This window comes from Phoxinus phoxinus (assembly GCF_949152265.1).
Source record: "Phoxinus phoxinus genome assembly, chromosome: 2".
NCBI classification, from domain to species: Eukaryota; Metazoa; Chordata; class Actinopteri; order Cypriniformes; family Leuciscidae; genus Phoxinus; species Phoxinus phoxinus.
Genome location: NC_136877.1, coordinates 45,550,501 through 45,572,432, shown reverse-complemented (window position 1 = coordinate 45,572,432; position 21,932 = coordinate 45,550,501). Strand labels below are relative to the sequence as shown.

General features: G+C 39.6%; 1 protein-coding gene across 2 annotated transcripts in view; it reads left to right on the top strand.

The window, feature by feature from the left end:
* kirrel1a (kirre like nephrin family adhesion molecule 1a) overlaps positions 1 to 21,932 on the top strand; it is a 45,116-nt gene that overhangs the window by 9,704 nt on the left and 13,480 nt on the right. For both annotated transcript variants that reach the window (XM_079597780.1, XM_079597779.1), the window contains exons 2-7: positions 14,220 to 14,369; positions 17,601 to 17,750; positions 17,940 to 18,097; positions 20,170 to 20,320; positions 21,369 to 21,474; positions 21,717 to 21,865. In XM_079597780.1, coding sequence (XP_079453906.1) covers positions 14,220 to 14,369; positions 17,601 to 17,750; positions 17,940 to 18,097; positions 20,170 to 20,320; positions 21,369 to 21,474; positions 21,717 to 21,865 — 864 coding nt within the window. The remainder of the gene's footprint in view (positions 1 to 14,219; positions 14,370 to 17,600; positions 17,751 to 17,939; positions 18,098 to 20,169; positions 20,321 to 21,368; positions 21,475 to 21,716; positions 21,866 to 21,932) is intronic.

Genomic DNA, 21,932 nt, shown 5'->3' with positions numbered 1-21,932 from the left:
ATGCGATTCACGCAAATAAATAATGTTAAAATCTAGCTCTATAAATCCTGCAGAAGATGAGAAGCGGCGTCCGGGAAAGGAGCGAAAAAAAAGGGGGGGGGGGGGGGGGGGGGGAGAGTTAGAAACAACCAGCGAGAAATAATTTTCCTTCCCTTTTATTTCAAATAGATCGGTTTCTATAGCAACTCTGGGCTGCACGGATCGAGGGACAAAGAACGAGAAGGAGAGGAACGAGGGATGGAGGGGGAGAAAAGGATGAGGAGAGAGAGAGGAGGTGTGAAGAGGAAGATGAGAATTGAGAGAGTGACACAGGGAAAGAGGTGTTTCTCCTCACTGTCAGGAATGGCAAAGGGCGAATCTAGAGAAGCAAAGCGGGAAGACGATGAAGGGAAAAGCGTCGGATGAGGCTGCGGACAAATCAGAGACGACAGGAGGAAATGTTGACGACGGAGAGAGGGGACACTAGACTTGTACATATAAGCAAAGAGCTCGTACACTGTTAGCTAGGACAGGCTGCCTGAGGGATTTAGGTTATTCTTGACCAATTTTTGTCATGCATGCATGCAACATGCGTACACATGCATTCTCATTTTGTAATCTCAAAAACATCGGGTAATTGTTAGGGATGCACCGATAGGATTCTGATACCGATGTAACTATACTTTTGTCATTAAAATAGATTTGTTTCGATCATGTTTTAAATGAGCAAAGTTCAAAAACGCATGTTTTAAGGTATACTAGCTAGTTTATTACTGCACCATCAAATCATCTACATTTAGGCCTAACATTGATCGGATCCATTTAAAAATGTAACAGGCCAACATAAATACATATGTGCTTTTCATATAGTAGTTTTCAGGTACATAAATTGAATAATGTAATCAAATGACATTTGCCAGATGCTTAGGCTCTGTTGTGCAACAAATCCTCCGCCATGGTCTCGTCATTCATCTCGCCTTATGCTGGGCGTACACCAAAGGATTTTCACAGTCCCAGACTAAAGACCGGCAGTCTTTTTTTGTGAAAACACAACGAGCGCCAAGTAGGCGAAAATGGGACCGTGGATAAAGAGGAGCGCCTTGTCGAGCACAGCAAATGCGTCTCTATAGCACGCAGTGTGTTTATCGTGCAATTTATTACGCGAAAATGAGATTTTACATGGATATGATACGCAGTTTTGCGCGTGCATATGATACGCACTTTATTGCGTGATATACACACGCACCCCCACACCACTAATCCTACCCAAGCGTATAATTACACACACACCCCCACCCTAAACCTATCCATGTGTATACTATGCACGATTACACGATAAACACACTGCATGCTGTATCTATACAGACGCATTTGGTGTGATCGGGTTGGGGCTTTTTGATGTAAACTGCCATTTATACCACGACAGAGTGGAAAAAGAAATGAAGTGGACCGATATTGCCGAAGCCATCGACATGCCTGCATTTAAAATTATACCCTTTCAAGACATTTACTTCAAACTATTGTTCTCATCATATAATGATAGGCTATAGATTCATAACCCCCATATACAGTCATGTGAAAAAGTTAGGTCATCACATTAAATAGTCAACTCTTTATTAAGAGATGTTCACATAACAATGTCTAATTTGATTTTTTTCCTGGAAAAGAAAGTTATTTATTGTAATTAAACAATATAAATTAACATATTTTTACTCATAAAACAAAAAATATGCAAAAAAATGCCTATTTGAATGGAGGAAAAAAATAGTTGTAGTCTTGCAAATAGTGTCACTACAAGATTCAGTGTTTGTAAAATCTTTAGTCTGAGACTGTGAGTCTGTGAAACCAAGTCTTTAGATGTGAGCTGATAATCTTATAAAGTCTTTTCTAAATCTTTTCAAAGTCTTTAGGTGTACAGAAGGCATTACTCTCGTCACGCGATCAGTGAACTGTGATTCCTTCTGTGCGACTCTGTAGCTCGTGCTGGATGGGCAGAGCAGACGTTTAGAGTAGCCTACAATCAAAGCGACCGTTATCCAACTGAATTAAATAAGACATCTCTATTAAGTATCTCTATAAAAAAAGCAATTCTATGCTAATTTCATCCTCACGCTTCGTCATGTCGATATCGCGAGACAGCTTTTCACCTCGTATCTCTGTCTGACGCACCCACCGCTAGCCTAGCTTAGCACAAAGACTGGAGGTAAATGGCTCCGGCTAGCATACTAGCATTTTCCTATTTACATGTTGTGATTTGTATAGTCACAGCGTGTACAAATAACAAGGTCACATGGGACACAGCCATCTTCTAACTGTATACATACTGGGAACTATATTCTCAGAAGGCGAAGCACTGCTACTCGGGCGGAGTGATTAGCGCAAAACTCTGAGCGAACTCTGCTCCTCACCACGGGGCTTCTCAGGTGCTGCGAGCAAATCACTCCGCTGTGACTACCGGTATACAAATCACAACATGTAAATAGGAAAATGTTGGCGTTATTTTGTCACTTATTGGGAGCAGTATGCTAGCTGGAGCCGTTTACCTCCAGTCTTTGTGCTAAGCTAGGCTAGGGGTTGGTGCGTCAGACAGAGTTACGGCACGCACGGAGATTAAAAGGCTATGTACGGACTTATCTAACTCTGGGGGATACGGTGAATAAGCTGAAGTCCCATAAAGTCGGCGTGTTCCTTTAAATATTTAAATTGGCAAGGCTTGTAAGCACGTGCAAAGGATAAACTTTAGTGAAGATGCAGCGCTGGCCCGATCAGGACAGTGACAGTTTCGTCAATTGTCCCGAGTGTTGTCCATGCTGGCACTAGGCCATCGGGCAGTCCCTATTGTTGAGCCCTGCTGTATTTTGTACTGGTTTCATTTTGGGAAGTATTTATTTATTTTACCCATTGAAAAACGTTGGATTATGCAACAGACACTATACAACTCAGTGCCTTAAAGCAGTCAATTAATCAAAATCATCAGTATTAGCCTTTTTCATGCTATAGCTGATATGCAGATCGTTTTAAATTCATCAAAAATAAATATAAGCGGCCGATACGATACATCATCAGTGCATCTATTGTTTAAGAGGACATTTAACTGTTTAAATGTTAAAAAATCAACATGAGGTAAACAAACACATAAGCAAACCACAAACATGCATACACACACACACACACACACACACACACACATGCACATTCCTGCAAACACAAACATGCATGGATTTGCATACACACACACACACACACACACAAACACACACACACACACACATGCACATTCCTGAAAACAAGGAAAAAACTTTTGGGGTAGTTTTTTGCATACGTCAGCTGTTGCTATGGTGACGCTACACTATGAGCCAGTGAGAGTGCCCGATTGGTTGGAGAGCAAGGGATGAAAAAAGGCATGGAGAGAGGGGTTACGATAGAGGATGCATTAAAAAATGGACATACGTAAGGATTATGACAGCTTTATACACTAATAAATAATATGATGCTAATTGATCAATGGCAGCCACACAGACACAGCGGTTTAACGAGCCAGCGATGTGTGAAATCAGAAATGGGCAATCAAATGATCTGAGCACGGAAAGCATTAGAAGTGGCTGTGTGTGTGTGTCGAGGTGTCAAACGCACTCGGACTCGTTGTTTCCCCCGTTGCTCCAGCACAGGCACCTTGACCGCAGCAGGTGACGTATTCCTGGTCCAGACACACTCCTTTGTTGTCTGAGAGTGGCTAGCGCATGAAGTCACAGAAGTGTCTGGTCCGTTGCGCTGCATGCGCACGAGGAGTTTTAAAGAACAGATCTGCTTGTCTGACGATGTGTCAGTGCTGCTTTTACTGGTAGTATCTAGGAGTTTTACCTCGAAGGGTCCGTTTTGATTAAAGTGTGCCGAGGAAGGTAATGGGGACAGTCTTTTTTTGTCTTCGATTCTCATATGTAATCTCAAAAACATTACGTAATTGTTTAACTGGTACAAAAAGAATGAAATGCTGGATGAACCAGTAAAATGTGATGCTGATGGGACACTGAAAATGCTGTTTCCAGATCAGATGCTCCAAAATGCCTTTGTTTTTGCGTAATAAGTGCAAATTAAAACTTTTTTTTTTTACTTCCTTTTGTCAATACAATGTAATAAAAACCTGCAAAAAATATTTTAGTGTTTTTGTCTTGTTTTTCAGTACAAATATCTAAACATTCTTTATTCAAGAAATTAAGATACAAGCAATAGCCTATTTATGAGGGGAAAAAAACATGAAGTGAGTTTAAGCTTAAAGCTACACTGTGTAACTTTTTTAGTTTATTCTTAGCTAAAAACACTTAGTTCTTTCAAAAATATATGTGCTCATTAATGTATATTTACTTCGTTCAACTAATAAAGTATTCTCGTGAGTGTATAATATGCCATTGAAAATACATACGGGTGGGGGGTTCGAATGCCGGTCGCCATGTTGCCCCTCCATCTTGAAAGTACATTAGCCAAAGAGGGACATACCCGTTAATTCAAGCTTCGCCTATCGCGTTTTAACACTCGATGGGTGCCACGGTGCGTTTCGAATGTGAAGAGGGGGATTGCTTGAGACTGCTATATAAAAACCTGAAAGCCTTTTTGAAAGTCTGTTGCTGATGGAGGATCACTCTTATTCTCGAGGATATGTATCAGAGTCACCAAGGAGGCGAAAAAGAGAATTAAGACGGCAACGCAACAGGCAAATCAACAAGACAAATGAGACGCGAGCACACACACACACACACACACACACAACTCTCCGCGCATATATTCATATGAGACGCGAGCACACACACATAATACCTTAAAGATGTGGAAAAATCGATCAAAAGTGTGGGTACATTTCTCCAGGCTCGATGCCAACAGCGCGCGATGCAGTATTACTGCAAAGACCGGTACCACGACAAACACGATGAAGACCTTGACAGTGCACGGAGTAAACATAAGAGCAGAAAGTTGCTCCGTCTTCGACTGGTAGGCTAAATGAAGAGATACCTTGTTGATCACTCTGACAGTGTTTATATTGCAATAAATAATAACCTACTGAATGTACACTGCCGTTCAAAAATGTGTTGGTTAGTCAGAACTTTTTTTCCAGTAAGGATGCATTAAAGTTATCAAAGGTGACATTAAAACGTGTGTAATGTTACAAAATATTTCGTTTTTAAATAAATGCTTTTCTTTTTAATTTTTTTATTCATCAAAGAATCATGAAAAATTGTATCATAGTTTCCAATAGTTACCTGATAGCTGATGTTAGCAATGAAATGGTAAAAAAATAACGAAAACATAAAACTATTATTCATTTTACATAGATGTCATAACCTATTATGTTAACTGACAAATTAAATTACTGCAAATTATAGTAGTTTTCTAAAGTAACCTCATCACTTGAAGGAACACTCATGGTCGAGGTCGAACTGGAAGCCATGTTAATCTTGGACTACATTGGCCACCGTAGGAGTTAAAACGAAATCGGAATTGAGAGGAACAGAAACTAATATTCACTGGATGGTCATATACCTTTTCACCGCTAGATGGGGGTAAAAAACACACAGTGTAGCTTTAAAACAAAGGTGCAGTGTGTAATTTTTAGCGGCATCTAGTGGTGAGGTTGCGAATTGCAAACAACAGAAGTTACGGTGACCGACAGGAAAAGATGTCGTCGTCTGGAGACAGCAGAGAGTAGCCAGTTAAGCAATGAGGTTTCTTTACAAAGATACATTAAGAATTATTCAGTAAAATAATATGTTATTGCGAATATTATTAATAATAATAATAATAATAATTCATTACATTTATATAGCGCTTTTCTGGACACTCAAAGCGCTTATTGTTACTTGTTCATCATTGTGTCAGTGTTTTATTCACTGACTTTAGCTAGATTATTTGCACGAAGAACAAAATAGTGACGAAACACATTTGTCCGTTTAGGGCTACTATAGAAAAATGGTGGCGCAAAATGCCTATTTCAATGTAAGGGGACCCATGCAGTAGATAGAAATGGCAATAAAAACATAACAGTTCATTATTCAAGCCAAGGTACACACTGGAAACATAGTTATGTATATGATATTGCATTTCTGTCAACAGATCCTCCTTAATATTACACAATGCACCTTTAAAACAAATATCTGCCAGTTGGATGAAGGCAGATAAAGGGAAAACAAGTTAATATTTCCTTCTACATTGGCAGATATTTGCTCCTGTTTTAAGCATAAACTCGCTTAATTTAGTTTTTTTTTTCAGACATCAAGACTTAATATCTTATGCCACTTTGCTTCTTAAGGTACCGCATCTTGATTTAGGTTTAGGTATTGGAAAACAAGACAAAAATACTAATCAAGAAAATCTTTCAATATGTCATCTGCAGAGTTCTCTCTGGTTAATGGGAAAGGGGGCGGGGCTTATCCATTTTTATCTTTTTTTTACATTTACGGTTTACATTTAAAAGACATCATCTCAGTCTTTGTTGCGCATTTTGATATTTTCATACTATCTGCATGCATCTGAGGGCGTTTCATTGGATCTGGTTATCTTGGAGTGAAAACTGATAATCTTTAGGATTTATGTTTGTTGACAGAAGTGAATGTTCTGGTGTGCTGGGTTTGTGATTCGGCGACGCCTTGATGAGAGGCTGTTCTCTCAGGTCGGTCAAGTGGTTCCTGACACGAGTGTGGTGTGTAAGTGTGGTCGGAGAGTGTGTGTGTGACCACGTCTTTGTGCGGTCAGGATGTTGGCAGTGTGGCATGGACTACTGCTGGTACCCAGGGATCAGTGACTCAAGAAAATCAGGACACTCTAAATTTGTCGCTGCAGCATAACCCACATAATGAAAACTATACAAGCCCTCTCTCGCTCTCTCTCAGGTCCTCTCTCATTAGATGTCTTTTACTCCCTCTCCAGCCTTCTCTCTCTCTCTCTCTCTCTGTGTGTTTGTGTTTTTTGTGTCCTCATCTCCACTGTGTCTTTCTCTCTTCCCCTTTTCCTCTTTCTCCTCTGTCACCCCTTTTTTTTTTTTTGGTTGATTCATAAATAACAAGCCTGTAGTGTGACCTTATAGCAGAGAGCGGGGCTAATTGTCACAAGGGTTATAGGTCAAAAGTTGTAACATCTCCACTATTGGCATGTTTTCGTAAAAGATCAAGCTGAAACTTTTTTCTTGGACAATAATGAGAAGCCATTCTGAGAAATATTGTTTGGTAAAAAATACAAAGTGTGGCAGTTTTGATCAGTCTCCTTTACAGTAATTTACAGAGACAAACAAAAATGTCGTATTCAGAAGATTTCACATTACTTTACACAATGTTGAATCATTGTTGAGAAATAGAAATTCAGATCCAAATAGATTTTATTAAACCTTAAAGTAATAGTTCACCCAAAAATTGTAAAATGTGTCATCATTTACTCGCCCTCACTTTCTTCTGCGGAATACTAAAGATATTTTGAAAATTGTCTGTTTTTTTATGTTCGCTGATCGATGTTTATATGTGAATAAAAAGGCTAAATTCACTCTGTTCATAAAATAAATAGATGTTGTCTCTTCAGAAATTGTGGACTAAACCGCTCAATTCATATGGATTAGTTTTAGGATCACTTTATGAACGTTTGGAAGTGCCAAAGTGGTAGTTGCGTAGCTGTCAATGGAGGAACAGATTTCATTAAAAAGATCTTCAATTGTGTTTTTCGAAAATGAACGAAAGAGGTTTAGGAAACGTGAAAATAAGCAGGCAGTCTGAATAATAATAATAATAATCGGCCCAAATAGACCTTATTCAGAGCAGCGCCATGACAGTTATGAAAGCGAGGCTGTGAGGGATACATTTACCGTGTTTTCAATGGCAACCACTGTAAAAAGCTTTATAAGCTCATAGATCACTTATCATTTTCTAGAGCTCATGTTTATGCTCATGAATTCCTTGGAAATATATTTTGTATTGTTTTGTCATAAAACACATTAAATAACAAACAGTACAACCAACTGAAGAGATGTATGTCTATCCCTCACAGCCTCGCTTTCATTCCCGTTAAATATCAAAGATGCCGCTGCTGTGAATAAAGTTTATGGTCCTCATTTTAGAGCGCGCTGCAGTTCCATTTTTCACCACAGATTGACATTGGGGAAACTGTGGGGCGCTGTTGAGCTGGGGAGGCTCAGGCTAAGGGTCATGCCACGCGCAAAATTTTTATATATCCTGCGCACTTTACGATCTAAAATAGTCTAGAAAATCATAATGATAGACAGTTTGAGTGACATTAAACAAGTACAAATTAACCATGAGAAATATCTATAGCACTTGAAAAAAGCTTCCTGAATCAGTTCTCCTTTTGGATCTGACAGCTCCTATAGGAGGCTCCAGTGGCCTCTTGGGATAGCAAGTGTCCCAGCGGATATTGAATCCAAATATTGTTCGTGTGCTGTTTGATGAATATTACTTTTTGAGTACTGTACACGGGTCTCTCATTTTATGCATGTATTCGATGAACTGCGCTACGTTTAAATGCGCACAAAACGTTTTAGGTGCATGAGGAGGACAATTTCAGTGAATAATCTTCTATAGAAAGGAGTCATAATACACTCCTGCTTTACACGACAGGAAAGTGCATTGTCACATTGGGCTGCATGACCTCCCTGTGATGTAATAATGTTAATGGATATGGATTTTAGCGAAGGCCAAATACTGCCCCGTTGTATAATAACAACAACTAAGTAACTTGAAACTATATTTTCCGTAGAACATGTGATGGACCAACAATGTGAATGTTGTGGGTGGTTAGTTACCACAGAGGTTATGCAGTTGCTTCATTTTTTGCTTGGTGGTGTTGCTTACTGGCTCAAGTCATAAGAGTCTCTATGATATTTATACCCTTGAGATGGCTCAAGTCACTCTTTTTTCTGATTTATGATTGTAAATCGTAAATCTAGTCACTTTTGTGCGTGAAAATGGCGTCATTTGCTCACCCTTGTGTTGTCTTCAGTGGAAAACAAAAGAAGATATTGTGAAAGTGAAAGTGGGAGCATCATCGTTTTGGACCCCATTGACCTTCATTAAATGGACTAAAACAGTAGAAATATTCTTTAAAACATCACAAGTTGTGTCCAGAACGGTGATATTTTAGTATTATTTATATACTATTGTAGCATTTATTCATATTTTGAATTAGCTTTTATTTTAATATTTTCAGTTTTCATTTTAATTGTAGGTGCATTTTTTAAATGTTCTTATTATATGTGTATTATAATATTTATATCTAGTTCAAGTTTAAGGTATTCATAGTTTATTTCAGTTAACAAAAGTAATTTTTTTATTATAGGACTGTCAAATCTATTAATCACGATTAATCACATCTAACAAAAAGGTTTGTAAAAATAATACACGTGTGGTTTTTCACACACACACACACACACACACACACACACACACACACACACACACACACACACACACACACAATATATATATACAAACTTTTAAGTTAGATGTTATGTTGATTAATCGTTTTGTCAGCATTATTTTTTATATATCTTTAGTTGAATAGTTTTGTTTTAGTTAAGATAACAACACTGTACGGAAAAAAAGAAAGTCGCAAAGGTTTGGAATGACATGAGGGCAAGCAAAATATGATGACATTTTCAGTTTTTGGTGAACTATCCCTGTAAGTATGAGATTTATGTGATGATATTAAACGGCAAGCAGAAAAAAAGGAGTTTGGTATGTCATATTAACTGCATTATCCTACAGAATATATGATGTTTTTCATGGTCATTAGAGCATTGTTTCCTCTTGTTGACTTCATAAAATTTCACCCAAAGTGATCACGGATGTTGCACGGGAAGGAGAGGAAACAGACATGGAGAGAAAGAGAGAGGGATGGGGTCATGGGGGGATGAGTGGGCATATGCCAGTTGTTATGAATCTGAGAGAGATGGGGACCTACAGAGGAATGCTGGAGGGATGAGAGACGAGAGAGGGAGGGAGCGAGAGAACAAGAGAGGGCTAGAGGGCTGATATTTAATGTGATAAATGGATTGTGACAGCGTGTCTCCAAACCCCCTCCGACCGGAGAGGAAGACCACAGAAATAGAAGGCAGGACTGGGGAGAGGAAAATGGATTGAAACGAGAAGGATAGAAAACTGTGCAAAAATGACAAAACGGATCAAAAGTAACGAATGTTCTTGCTAATTTTACTCCAAACTAGAAGATGCCATTACTAGGAAATCCCATACAGGAATGTGAAGTTAAAGGGAAAGGAATTTCTGTCGTTTACTCACCGGCGTGTCATCTCAAACCTGTATGACTTTCTTTCTTTCTGAAGGCTGTGCTGGTTGATCTTTTCCACGCAGTGTTAGTGAACGAAGCTTTCAAGCTTCCTAAGGGAAATAAAAGTACTCCATGTGACATGATGTTTGAAGCAGGGTTATTTTAGCCATCATTTACATACTATTATGGTGTTTTTTTTATTTTAATGCTTCTATTTAGCTTTAATTTTTGTTTTGTTTTTAATCATTTTATTACTTATTTTATTTTGCCAAGGCAACATTTCTAATTCTTTAATTTTATTTTACGTATTTCATTTTAGATTTATATTTTGTTTTATTTCAGGTATCGACAACTATTTCTAATAGTCTTAGTTTTAGCTAACAATAACAACACTGGTTAGAACTGAAGCCATTTGATGTCTTTGTGTGAGAAAATGCCCCTATTATGCTATTTTAAAGGTTCCTAATTTAGTTTTAGAGGTCTCCTACAATAGGTTTACATGCATCCAAGAAAAAAAAAAAACTCTTTTATTTTCACCTAATTAATCACCCAATTTCTCAGAGAGTCTGAAAACGGTTTGTTCGAAGATTCAGTCTCTTTAAATCCCTCCTTTCCAAGAGTCTTCTCTGCTCTGATTGGTCAGATGGCCCAGTCTGTTGTGATTGGTCTACTCTGCTCTGATTGGTCAGATGGCCCAGGCTGTTGTGATTGGTCTACTCTGCTCTGATTGGTCTGACGGCCCAGGCTGTTGTGATTGGTCTACTCTGCTCTGATTGGTCTGACGGCCCAGGCTGTTGTGATTGGTCTACTCTGCTCTGATTAGTCAGATGGCGCAGTCTGTTGTGATTGGTCTACTCTGCTCTGATTGGTCAGATGGCCCAGTGTTGTGATTGGTCTACTCTGCTCTGATTGGTCAGACGGCCCAGGCTGTTGTGGTTGGTCTACTCTGATTGGTCAGATGGCCCAGGCTGTTGTGATTGGTCTACTCTGCTCTGATTGGTCTGACGGCCCAGGCTTTTGTGATTGGTCTACTCTGCTCTGATTGGTCAGATGGCCCAGGCTGTTGTGATTGGTCTACTCTGCTCTGATTGGTCAGACGGCCCAGGCTTTTGTGATTGGTCTACTCTGCTCTGATTGGTCAGACGGCCCAGGCTTTTGTGATTGGTCTACTCTGCTCTGATTGGTCAGATGGCCCAGTCTGTTGTGATTGGTCTACTCTGCTCTGATTGGTCAGATGGCCCAGTGTTGTGATTGGTCTACTCTGCTCTGATTGGTCAGACGGCCCAGGCTGTTGTGGTTGGTCTACTCTGATTGGTCAGATGGCCCAGGCTGTTGTGATTGGTCTACTCTGCTCTGATTGGTCTGACGGCCCAGGCTTTTGTGATTGGTCTACTCTGCTCTGATTGGTCAGATGGCCCAGGCTGTTGTGATTGGTCTACTCTGCTCTGATTGGTCAGACGGCCCAGGCTTTTGTGATTGGTCTACTCTGCTCTGATTGGTCAGATGGCCCAGTCTGTTGTGATTGGTCTACTCTGCTCTGATTGGTCAGATGGCCCAGTCTGTTGTGATTGGTCTACTCTGCTCTGATTGGTCAGACGGCCCAGGCTGTTGTGGTTGGTCTACTCTGATTGGTCAGATGGCCCAGGCTGTTGTGATTGGTCTACTCTGCTCTGATTAGTCAGATGGCCCAGGCTGTTGTGATTGGTCTACTCTGCTCTGATTGGTCAGATGGCTCAGTCTGTTGTGATTGGTCTACTCTGCTCTGATTGGTCAGATGGCTCAGTCTGTTGTGATTGGTCTACTCTGCTCTGATTGGTCAGATGGCCCAGTCTGTTGTGATTGGTCTACTCTGCTCTGATTGGTCAGACGGCTCAGTCTGTTGTGATTGGTCTACTCTGCTCTGATTGGTCAGATGGCCCAGTCTGTTGTGATTGGTTTACTCTGTTCTGATTGGTCAGATGGCCCAGGGCCAGGCTGTTGTGATTGGTCAAGTCTGCTCTGATTGGTCAGACGGCCCAGACTGTTGTAATTGGTCTACTCTGTTCTGATTGGTCAGATGGCCCAGGCTGTTGTGATTGGTCTACTCTGTTCTGATTGGTCAGATGGCCTAGGCTGTTGTGATTAGTCTACGACTTTCAGCGTGTGTTGGAACCAAAATGTCCATTACCATATCTGAATTTCAATTTTAACAGTAATATTAACAGTAACGATGGCCTCTGTTTTTCCATATAAATTCCAGCGTGAGTCCTCTTCCTTTTGAAGTGCATCAAAGTGGATTCTCGGAGCTGAAAACAGTGTTCTCTGACATGAGCAACACGAACCAAACTCTTCCAGTCTTAACTACAACTAAAGTGTCTGAGGGTCAAAGTTGACATTGTTCACAGGCAGCCAATGAAAACCATGAAAACCATTGACTAGCATTATGCAAATGTGTTAACAAAAATTGTTACGGTTTGTAACAAACAGCTATATTACACACTGCATGAAAGGTAATATTCGAAAAAGCATAATTGGGGCACTTTAAGTCGTTTTATTCACTGAAAATCTTGACACACTTGCAAACCTTGAAAAATAATATTGAGTCTTTGAGTCTAGAGTCCTGAACACACACACACACACACACACACACACACACACACACACACACACACACACACACACGCACACACGCACACATTTGGGTGAACTATCCCTTCAAGTCTCCATTCCTTATACTGTAGTACATGGAAAAGAGTAAACTAGTACACTTCACAATTTCTCCTTTTGTGTTCTACAGAAGAAAGATTGTCATGCAGGTTTGCGACAATGTGGGGGTGGATAAAAATCATGACAGGACTTTCATTTTTGAAAGGAAGAGAAAAAGTGAACAAGGAAGGAACGCAAACTGCCTCCTGGTGGACCTGGAAAAAGAAAGAAAGAAAGAAAGAAAGAAAGAAAGAAAGAAAGAAAGAAAGAAAGAAAGAAAGAAAGAAAGAAAGAAAGAAAGAAAGAAACTAGTAGCCTACTGAGTGAAGAAAAGAAGAATGCGGGGAAAATATAAGTTGCCCTTACTTAATTTACAACATTCTTGATTTCGGTCCAATTAAAGATCCACAACTCAGGCTCTGAATGAAAGCTTTCATTGTACGTCAGTTCTTCAAGCTGGAGACTCAGGCTTGTCTGGAGTATCAAATATCCTCCTGTGTGTCAGAGAAAGAGAGCGACTCTGGTGGATACCATGTTTTGCGGGTGAAGAAATGTGTCTGGAATTTGGTATCAAGGGACACGTTCCTTCTTCCAAAAAACCACATTGACTTGCTCAGAAGATTGACTGTAAGAGTGAAACTGCTCAGTAGACGTAGGCGTAATGCTGCGCTTCAGTCATTGAGATTGTTGCTTGTTTTAGTCAGTCATATGAACTTTCTTAATGTCAGGTTTTATTAATTTAATCATTCCCGTCATCAATTACTTACCCTAATATAATTACAAGCAAGGCTTAAGTCTAGTCCCAGACTAAAATGCATGTTTGAGTTGTTTAAACTGAAAGAAACTTGCACTGATATATCCTAAAATAAGTCAGTGCCATTGTTTTGTCTCAAGATGCACACCAGTAATGTTTTTTTTTTCTAAGGCACATTTATAAAAACTACATAAATGTCTTAATATTGAACTAAGTCCTAATCCTGGCTTAATCTAAACCCTGTCTGTGAAACCAGGTTGTTAATGCTACTAAAGACTCGTCGTTGCACCAGGTTGAACGCCAGTGATTGGTTGTCATGACTGATCGCAACGCAGCAAGGCTGAATAGATATATAAATTATTAAATTATGATTAAGAAATTTCGTTTTTGTGTGAACGTTTCCTTCAATATATTCTCCAAAACAACTCATTATCTGCCTCAGTTCTTTCAGCAATTGCACTGTTTTTGTTATACGAACACTCATGACATGTTAATGTTTGTAATAATAATTGTGTCTGTTGTGTTTCAGTGCGGACGGCGCGGTTCTCTCAGGAGCCTGCAGACCAGTCAGTGGTTCTGGGCCAGAGGGTGGTCCTGTCCTGCGTGGTCTTCAACTATTCAGGCATTGTGCAGTGGACCAAGGATGGACTGGCCTTAGGCATCGGAGAAGACCTCCGGGGTCAGTGATACATAGCGCTCTTTCTTTCTTTCTTTCTTTCTTTCTTTCTTTCTTTCTTTCTTTCTTTCTTTCTTTCTTTCTTTCTTTCTTTCTTTCTTTCTTTCTTTCTTTGGCCTTTCATATTTTTTAAGTCTAAAGATATTTCTAGTCGAATAGTAGTTGTTCATTTAAGCCATTAGTCGTGTTTTAGGCATGTTTATATTAATTTAATTACTTTAATATATACTGAGGAAAAATACTAAACCATAATGAGTGTTTAGTATACAGGTGAAACTCGAAAAATTTGAATATTGTGCAAAAGTTAATTTATTTCAGTAAGTAAACTTAAAAGGTGAAACTAATATATTATATAGACTCATTACATGCAAAGTGAGATATTTCAAGCCTTTATTTGTTATAATTGTGATGATTATGGCTTAGAGCTTATGAAAACCCCAAATTCAAAATTAGAATATTGTGAAAAGGTTTTCATAAGCTGTAAGCCATAATCATCAAAATTATAACAAATAAAGGCTTGAAATATCTCACTTTGCATGTAATGAGTCTATATAATATATTAGTTTCACCTTTTAAGTTGAATTACTGAAATAAATGAACTTTTGCACGATATTATAATTTTTCCTGTATATGGGCGTAATATATAGCCTATTCCACTCTCAAGCCCACATATAAAGCTTGCTGCAAAGCACCGGCAGAAGTAATGATTATGAATGTGTCGGAAAAAACAGCAGGGAGACATTTTAATTGTTTATTAATAAACTAGTGTTTTCTGAGTCAGTGTCGGCTGCAAAGATGAATTTGACGATGCTGACTCGCCATCTCCGCAGTAAAGTGATCGCGCCTTTAGAGAAAAATGCAACTTTCATACGGATTACATAATCAGAGAGCTTTCGATTCTAATTGGTTAATTTAAAAGTAGACATTTCAAGCTTTCTATAGATATATTTCTGATGTCTGTGAGGCAAATGGTGATGTCATGCACATTCGTATTACGTGTTAAGTCAATAGGCATTTCTTTACAAAGTGACATCGCCAACTACTGGTTGGCAACAGAATACAGCGTTTTTTAATCGTTCTCACAGAACCGTGTGAATGGGGATCGTTTTGACAAAGTTGTCGTCTGTACAAAGAAAAAACTTTACCGTTTTTATTACATCATTGTGACGTAAATGTACCCAATACCCATACTGTAGCTTCTTCTCATCGACTAACGTTTAAGTCGACTATAAGGGGGGCAGCCGTACTACAAAACCAATCACCCTAGCAAACACTTAGATACACAAACACACACACAAAGGCAAGAGATAGCAATAGATTGGCAACACTTTTCTTCATAAAATGTAAGAATGTGTGTATTTCTTTCTTTCTCTGTGATTTTTAGTTTTCCCTATGTACACCCTTTCAATTTCATCTCTCATCTGTCTCACTGTTTCCCTGTTTGCTTGTTTTCTGTCTAACTTTTATCCTCTCTTCCCTTTTGCTCTTTTGCTTTCTGCTCCACTAGCTCATCTTTTCTCGCTCCTTGTGGACTGTCATGAGAACAGTGAGGGCAGGATGTGGTATTTTTAACCTCTGCCATTATAAATAGATAAATGTGGACCTGATAAACTACATTTGCTGCATTTGCCAGATTTGTTAAAAGACATGAGGCATGAGGGAGATTTCTCTTTCTTGCTCTCTCTCTCTCTCTTGCTCTCTCACTTTGACTCAGTGTAGTTGTATTTACACTGTGATGCTTCACTGGTTTGTCCCCGTGGCTTTCATATAAAAGCATGTGAACAAATCCTGCACTCACACACACATACACAAACACACATACACAAATGTGCACACGCAGAAATACATCCGCACGTACTCAGCGGCGCACAGCACACACTGACAACTCAATCCCACAGTAGAGAGAGGGCTGTGTGGGTTGGGGATGCGTGATGTAATTCACAGCAGAATTTTTGTCATTTCTTTTGCAGCAGAAGCTGGAAATGTCCATGTCATAGCGCTAGCATATATCATGCAAACTCTACTGGCATCCAGTGGTGGATAACATCACTGCACTGCAAACTAGTTTTTTTTCCTTGTTAGTACTCAAGCGTCTCTTACCATTGCTTAGAGCTCTGAGATTTGAACAAACCTTTAACCTTAAGTATTAAAACCATTTTTGTGGACTTTATTTTCACTTGGGCCAATAGACAACCACCCAAAACACCCTAGCAAGTGCGAAAGCAACACACTAGAAACCACATAGCAACACACTAAGGGGCAGATTTACTAAACAGGGCGTGAGTGTAATTCCCCAAAATTGCAGATGTGAGTGGAAAGTTCTGCAAGTCATCTACTGACGACGCGCAAATTAAAGAACACAGACGCAGCCGGATCATTCCCATAATGACCTACGCAATCTTACCAAGAGCAGTAATTAGCGTCTGGTTTAAGACAATGCTTTTTTTGGGCGGTAAATAATGGCGCAAATACCAGTATATTGTCTAGCGCAAACCTTAGTAAATCACCTTGCATGATTCAATTCAAATTTAATTCTCCTCCCATAAATTTTGCATCTGAAAAAGAAATTTCTACAAATGCATATGCAATAAGGTCAGCCGCAAAAATAACTATCCAAGGCTTTTCAGCACAAATTTTTCACTGCGTGTCTTTAGTAAATCCTGACAGTGTTTTTTTGTTAAGCCAAAAGATGGTTTGCGCTGGCGCAAGCTGTTAGTAAATCTGGCAGTAGAGAAACCTTTCACACAGAGTTTTTTTTTTTTTACTACGCTTTGTTTATCCATTGTTTTTCTATGTAAAAATGCAAGCATCTTTTGAGCGTCGCGCTTTTTTGCAACATCTTGCGCATAACATTACACTCTAAAAATGCAGTGCTCAAGTTAAGCTTTTATAAAACGCGTCTTGAGACCATGCCTGTGTCTCGCGTTTTTTCGCGTTCTGTGTGAATGGCCCTTAAAAGCTATCAGAACACTGTAGCAACCATATAGCAAAACATTAAAAACCACTCAGAATGCTTTAGCATCATCATTGCAACACTAAAACTATGCAGAACACCACATAGCAACACACAAGAAACTACCCAGTGACTGCATAACAACACACTAAAAACCAATCAGACCACTCACTTTTCCTTCAGAAAATGCAAAAAAAGCTCTGTCAGCGTGTTTTTGTGTGCGAATGAAGACTATCTGCCTCCAAAATCTACCTCTAAAGCATGTGCGTGTCTTTTTGCAGCCTGGCCCCGGTATCGCGTGTTAAGGCTGGTGGATGTTGGGCAGTATAATCTGGAGATCTCGGCCGCTGAACTCTCAGATGACTCTCTCTACGAGTGCCAGGCGACGGAGGCTGCGCTGCGCTCACGGCGGGCCAAACTCACCGTCCTCAGTGAGTCTTGTGTGTTTGCTTTAGAAAAGAACCTCAATGGTCATGCATTCCTTAGCTTGTTGTTTTAAATGTTGACTATGATGGTTTTGCCGGGATATGAGGAGTGAAAGGGTTAATGTGTTATGAAATGAATAGATTTATGAGTTGCTTCCATTAATAATTAAACTCCACATGTGTTTGTGTCTGTAGTTCCTCCCGAAGAGCCGGTGATTGAGGGGTCCCCGGAGATCCTCCTCACAGCAGGGGTTCCCTATAACATGAGCTGTGTGTCCCGTGGAGCCAAACCTGCCTCCGTCATAGAGTGGCAGAAAGACGGCCTGCCGATAGAAGGGACTGTCAGCACCACGGTGAGGCACACGCATGCCGAAGTTTTGACTCGTCTGAGTTTAAATGAATGTAATAGATTATGTAGCTCAAGAACAAAGGTATCAACCATAGGCTGTAAAACAAGATGGACAATCGTGTCTTCCACTGTAGAAGGAGAATATCCAAAATATCCCAGTGAACACACACACACACACTGTAAACCGAGGACACACACACCCGGAGCCCGAGTCTGTGCAGTAATGGACCCGTGGTCTCGAGGTCTCGCCCACACTCTCGCTCCCTCAGCCTCAAGCGCATCACAGCTGTCAATCACGACGTTACAATCTGTTTATAGCATCAAATAACTGACTAAAACCAAACTGATTGGAACAACGAACACTTGAACTAATGTCTGTGTGATGAGAGCTACTTAACCCTTTAAGACCGACGGGAGCGTCGGCGCTCCCGTTTGCGCGTCTCTGTTTAAGAGCCGATAGAAACTGAAACCAAGTGGCTAGCTCAATAATTATTTTTGCACACAAAACCAGAGACGTTACACGTTCCGATCGAGCCTCCAACATGCTCCTGTTGCGTTGTTTTCACCCTCTAATGAGTCTGCACAAATAGCATAATATGCGTTTTCAAATAAAAACACTAAAACGCATTGCATGTCCTTTGCACACATGTTATATAGATCTGCGATCTACAGTCACGTCTTCCCATACGCTCATACACGTTCATGCACTATGACCCCAGAGTGTGTCGCATGTTGTGACGTCACAACATGCGACATTTGACTCCCATTGCTACCTGATAGCTACTCTGATGCGATTTACTTTCGTTATTGTCTTTTTTATCATTGCTTCGTCATTTTATCATTTATTACTCTTTTACACATACATACAAACGCACATTTACAAATGCAAGCACATTCTCACACACACGCACGCGCAACGTCATGCCTGCACGACTAGAGAAGTACACGGACGCGGAGGTTTTGGCACACTAGCTGCTACTTGCGCCCGATGAATGAGTGTATCTTACAAACTAATTTATGTAAACAGTTCAAATCAATTGTGTGTAGTTTTAAAGTGTTTTATGCTCATTTTTTACATTGACAAGTTTGAGGTTGACATTTGCGATATTTCTGTATTTAATAAAATATGTAGAAAAAATAAACAATTTTAATAACATTTTTTGGTTTATTGCACTTTTCAGCTTTTTATCTAGTTACTATTGATTTATTACAAAGATAGCCTTCAAATTGGGGGTGTGAGGATTGTTTTGATGTATGGCATATGAAAATGCTCTAAAGAATGACAGCACAGCATGTAAAAATACTAAGATATAATCTGGCGGAATTGTTCTATGGCAGGTCATAAAGGGTTAAAATGACAGAAACCGTCTTTGGAAAAAATTATATTTTAAGTGCAATTGGATTTATTAGTTCGACTCACGTCCCATTTGATTACATGGAGAGGGCGGGGTTTATGACCTATACTGCAGCCAGCCACCAGGGGGCGATCAAAATGCTTTGGCTTCACTTCGGCACACTTGGTATTAACTATATATATATATTCATCATTAGCAGCTGTTTCTATAGACCTTATGCGCCAGAGAAACGAGGGCGCAGCCATCTTTAAAATATTGTTGTTGAACTTCCGTTTTTGCGGTCGCTCTGGTGATTATCATGAGGATTGTAATGTTTAAATCAGATGTCTTAACAAATCTCAGTAGACCGGGAAGATTTTAAAACGAGTCGTTCATTCATAAATATGCAAGATCACTGCAAGAATACAGACCGGAAGATAAAAGACAACGAGCGCAGCGCTGAAAAGGGGCGGGGCTACATAAGGTCTATACACCGATGTACATAAGCCATCCGCCATATTGGAACAGTCAAAAGCTGGTCTGTGAACATTCGAGAGCAAGTTGACCGAGCGTCTGCAAACGTAGTTAGACGCATGTATGAATATCTATATCTGAAACTAAACTAACACAATACAGCAAGACAAAGGCATTACATAAACACAACATTAAAAAGTTACCATAGTTTAAAAATCTGGCTACGTATACATATCTATGGTGTCAACAGTATAATTTTGTTGCGCAGGAGGTGCTTCCAGACAGGAAACGTGTGACCACACGCAGCTTCCTGCCCATTCTACCAGTGGATACAGACACTGGGAAGAACTTCACCTGTGTGGCCACTAACCTGGCCGTGCCGATGGGCAAACGGACCACTATCACCCTCAACGTACACCGTGAGTCTAGAACCCTTCCCAGCTTTAGAAACATTTATTTTATTATTTTCTGTGGTGCAGTGTAAAAAATTATAATTTCATAATCATATACACAACCTTATTTTGCAACGCAGAAGTACCTTTCTTTTTCTGTGAATGTGCAAGACTTCCGATTAATTTTCAATTTCTTCTTTCTATAATTAATCCTGAATAAATTGTATCATGGTTTCCACAAAAAAATCATCAGCACTACTGTTTTCAACATTATTAATAATAATAAAGTTTCTTGAGCATCAAATCAGCATATCAGAATGATTTCTGAAGGATCATGTGACACTGAAGACTGTCACATGATCCTGAAATCACAGGAATAAATTACATTTTAAAATATATTAAAATAGAAAATGGTTATTATAAATTGAAATAATATTTCACAACATTACTGTTTTCTATCATATAAATGCTTTGTTTCTCTTAAATATCTATTTCTACTAGTCAGGTGGACTAATCTTTTTTTTTTTTGCTTGAATAAAACCCATTAATTGATATGTTTTATGTATCATAAAACATTTTCCAATGCAAAAAAAGCAGATATGTAAAAAAAAAAAAAAGTCTTGAGAGTGTATTGATATTTGAGACTAGCCAACCTCTTGGTTTAAAGTTTAGTCGGTCACATTTTCTTCCTTCCCTGCTTTGTTTAAAGTTGTCTTGCATGTTGAGAGTACATATATTTGGATATTACCACTTAAAACACATTTTTAGGCTACCTGACCAAACATATTTTACAGTGTAGGAAAATAAATGTGAGAGAGAAAGCCAGTCGGTCCTGTATTCATTGGCCGTCTTCTCAACCCACAAGACAGTACGAACTGCCCTAAAACAGCTTTTTTTAAATATGGTGCATTAAAACCTTAAAAGATGTTGAAACCCCTTTAAGATAATAGCATGAACCATGAGGAAGCACTGTGACATTCATCTACATCCTGACACTATACGCGTCAGTCCTTCAGCGTGCCTTTGGTCTAATGAACGATATGTCTTTATTATGTATTCTGAATGCTCTGCGCAGACCCTCCAGTGGTGACGTTATCCATCGAGCCTCGCTCCGTACTGGAAGGAGAGAGAGTGACCTTCACCTGCCAAGCCACTGCCAACCCTCCTATTATGGGTTATAAGTATGTCTCTTACTAAATGTGATGCTTAAAGTGTCTCCTTTTACATTCTGTGAGATGAAAAATTAATGACTTGTTTTATCAGGGAGATAAAGACGTCCTTTAAGTAATATTAAGCCCCATATATCTTCAATTATTTTGTGTTACGGCAGCCGTACCCTTGAGTTCCTGTCTGTACATGCATCAGGGGTGTTTCTTCATATATCTGCTCATGCTTCACTGACTGACCCGTTTGGCTGTGCTAGGTGGGCAAAGGGAGGTGTGGTCATACAGGGGGCGAGAGAGAGTGTTTTTGTCACCAAGGCCGATCACTCGTTCTTCACCGAGCCGGTGTCCTGCCAGGTGTTCAATGCCGTGGGCAGCACTAATGTCAGTATACTCGTCGATGTCCACTGTGAGTATCAGCTTTGGAAATTCAGTAGAGCGCACAACCTAGAAAATCTTCATGTGAAATTTAGTTT